This window comes from Aegilops tauschii, chromosome 7, assembly GCF_002575655.3.
Source record: "Aegilops tauschii subsp. strangulata cultivar AL8/78 chromosome 7, Aet v6.0, whole genome shotgun sequence".
NCBI lineage: Eukaryota > Viridiplantae > Streptophyta > Magnoliopsida > Poales > Poaceae > Aegilops > Aegilops tauschii.
Genome location: NC_053041.3, coordinates 484,883,864 through 484,887,462, shown reverse-complemented (window position 1 = coordinate 484,887,462; position 3,599 = coordinate 484,883,864). Strand labels below are relative to the sequence as shown.

The 3,599-nt window shown below is 51.4% G+C and overlaps 1 protein-coding gene across 1 annotated transcript; it reads right to left on the bottom strand.

The window, feature by feature from the left end:
• Positions 1–1,397: 1,397 nt before the first annotated feature.
• Positions 1,398–3,378, bottom strand: LOC109732179 (berberine bridge enzyme-like Cyn d 4). Its single transcript, XM_020291375.4, has one exon. It carries the CDS (start codon positions 3,146–3,148, stop codon positions 1,550–1,552), a length of 1,599 nt encoding a protein of 532 aa, XP_020146964.1. The 5' UTR covers positions 3,149–3,378; the 3' UTR covers positions 1,398–1,549.
• Between the last annotated feature and the right edge of the window lie 221 nt (positions 3,379–3,599).

The window sequence follows — 3,599 nt, the reverse complement described above, 5'->3', positions numbered from 1 at the left end:
CATGATGCAAAATGGACGTATCAATTCCCCCAAACTTAGATCTTGCTTGCGCTCAAGCGAGTACCGAACTCGATAATCATGACCATGCATATATATAGAGAGAGGTGTCGATAAACTTGTCATGATCATTATTATAGCAACAATATATCATCATAAAACTTCTCATGATCAAGTTACAATTCATTCACAATGCTAAAGTATGAACCATAAACTTCACTGAAAACCAACAAACTATGATCATACATATTTAGGAGCAGTTTTTATTGCTTTTTGCACCAATGACAACTTACTTGAAGGATCTTATTCAATCCATAGGAAGATATAGTGGACTCTCATGGCAAGAAACTGGGTTCAAGAGTTTCTGGATCATTCTACACGTGCATATGAGTTTTTCTCTGAATCTCATATTTAAGAATCATAGCAGTTATAGCACAGAATATAAAATATTTAATTATAAACATGGAAATAAACAGTACAAATTTTATTGTGGGGGATAATGGTGAAGGAGTTGACGAAGGTCTTGAGCACATGTGTGATCCTATCCAACTTCAGAGCAAAATCCAGCGATGTTCCAAAATTTTATCCAAATGCATCAATGTATTCGGCATTGAGGAACTCATGAGCGGCTCTAGAATGATCTGGTTGAGCATTTGTGGCCATATAAAAGAGAGAACTCGAGCATATGTGCAAGTTGAATTTATGTTTGAAATATTTCATTTGAAAACTTTATGTTTGGATTGTAATATTTATATTTGAAGTATTGTTGAATTTCAATATTTGCACTATTTGAAGATTGATGCTATATATCTGTACTTATTTTGAGTGATGCGGACATAAAAGAAAACGAAAACAGGGGCGGATAGGGTAGACGTTTGGTACAGCGGGTTGAATGGCCCGCTCTCGTATCTATGTCCGTGGACGTTTATTATGTCCAATTTTGGGTACGCCATTGGAGATGCCCTAATATGTGATTTCTCAACTTGTTTCTCCTTATTGGCCCTACCCGCAAGAAGACGACACACCTTTCACCCTCGAGGCTTTTGCTTATTCACAACTTTGTCGCATATACATTGTTTATCCACCTGTATGTCCGCATCTTCTCTTTCTCATAGCATAACTGGTTTCTGTATATTTCGTGAGAAAGACTTTGTCGATGTGGGTGGAGACGATTCTGATCATCGGTTACAACACGGGATGATTTTGCATCTTAGCAATCAGGAAACCAACACTCATAGGTTGTTGACCACACTGGGGTACAATCAACATGGCCGCAAATGCCTAATACGCACAAACAGTTGAGAACAAATAATAACTATGACGACAATCTGGATATTCCGAATATAAATCCAGTATCGATGAAAAGTCGGGGTTCCAAAAGCGGTCTTGTGATAGTCGTTGGAAACGAATGCAGCACAAGTGATTTTCTAATTTTGAGGAGTAGATTACACATCCACAACAAGTTTGAATTTCACTATATTTTGGACATCTAGACTTCAGTCCTTCGAGTCAAGTAACTTCTTCAAGACAAGAGAAAAATTAACATTCCCTTTCAATTCTGCGTCGTGGCATTGCCACCTGGTAATCCAAGAGGAGGAATGCTCTGCTCGTTCCTGAAGAAATCACTGGGGTCCACCTTGGCCTTCACCGCCGCAAGCCTCTCGAAGTTATCCTTGAAGTACGCCTCGCCCCAAACTCTCGCCGTCTCGTAGCTGGTCCCACCGCCGTCGCCACCATACTCGTTGACGCCGAGGTCCAGGTCCTTGTAGTTCACGTACGCGCCCCTGGGGCTCTTGGATACGTACGGCTCCATCTCCCGGTGCACCCCCCTGACCCAGCTCATATGCTGCTCCGACGCCTCCGTCGTGTTGTCCCACCAGAAGCCGTAGTACTGCAGGTTGTAGAGCGCGTGCCGGTGCGGGAACGGCGTCGCCGACGACGCGACGCGGCCCATCCTGCCGCCGAAGGGGTCGAGGATGAGCAGCCCGGCGCCGTCCTCCAGGAACCAGCTCCACGTGCTCTCCCACACGTCCCTCGGGATGGGCTCGTGCACGAAGTCCGACTTGCCCTTGAAGTACCTGTCCGGCTTGGTGCCCCTGTCCAGGAGCAGCTCCTTCGGCTTCCCCGTGCCGTAGAACGCGAAGTAGAGCACGGACTCGATCCAGCTCATCTCGATGCAGTCTCGCCGCGTCACGCCCAGCTCCGGGAACATCTTGGTCATCGTCGCGACGACGCCGGCGCACCTGCCGAGGTACAGGGACTCGAACTGCGCGTCCTGGTTCTGCACGACCACCCGGAGGATGATGTCGCGGGGCAGGGCCGGCGCCACGTGCTGCCACTTGGTGAGGAGATCGCTGGCGGATTGGTTTCTTGGCCGGTGGACGGTGAACACGGTGACGGTAGCCGGCACGCGCACCAGCAGGAGCTTCCAGGACACCACGATGCCGAAGCTCCCGCCCCCGCCGCCCCGGATGGCCCAGAAGTGGTCCTCCCCCATGGCAGCCCTGTCCAGGAGCCTCCCCTTGGCGTCCACCATGATGGCGTCGACGACGTGATCCGCGGCGAGGCCGTGCTTCCGTAGCATCAGGCCGAAGCCGCCGCCGCTGAGGTGCCCGCCGACGCCCACCGTCGGGCCGACACCGGCGGGGAACCCGAGGCGCGCGCTCTTGTTGGCGATGCCGTAGTAAAGCTCGCCGAGCGTGGCTCCGGACTCGACCCACGCCGACCTGCTCCGGACGTCGACGCGGATCGCGCGCAGCGCCGCCAGGTCGACGACGGCGAAAGAGCGCGCCGCGTCGAGGGAGCGGTAGGAGAGCCCCTCGTAGTCATGGCCACCGCTGCGCGGGCGCACGCGGACGCCGTGCGCCGCGCCGCAGCGCACGGCAACCCTGACGTGTGTGGCGTGGGTGGCCTTGACGATGACGAGGGGCGTCGGGGTGGCCGGCGTGACGAACCGGAGGTTCTTGATGGAGAACTCGAGGACGGACGAGTAGGATTCCGATGACTGCGTGTAGACGATCCCCGGAGGAAGGTGGAGGGCGAGACAGCCTACGAAGTCGGTGGTGTTAACGCTGGTCGCCGCGGCGGCCGAGGAGATGGCAATGCAAACGGCGGCGAGCAGTGCAACCAGGATGCTCCGAGCTACGGCCATCGTGTGTAGTTTGATTCGAGGACTGAGGAGTCAGCCGGAGACCGTCGCAACTTATAAACTTGTTGGCATTGGAACTTTGGAAGTAAAGCCGAAATCACTTGTCGCAACCAGTAGGAGTGTACTCTGTGCTTGGTTGCGGTTGGTTGCATCGATCCACCACGTCTTTCCTCGGCAGGTTTTGTTAAGCTTCAGGAAATGGTCGCACAACAAGGATATTTGCCGTCAAACTAGTCAAATTTGAGCGATCGAATCGAACCATATGCCACCAGTTGGCCCCTCTGGGATTCATCACACGGCAGAGCCGCCCGTAGACTAATAAAACTACAGGATCCAAGTGTTGGCTAGTGAATTTGGTGGTCTTGATATCGCAATCGAAAGCTGAATTTGAGCTATTTAAGATGTATAATAACTGTACAATATCCGAAATCTTCGGGTTTTATATGCAAAAAGA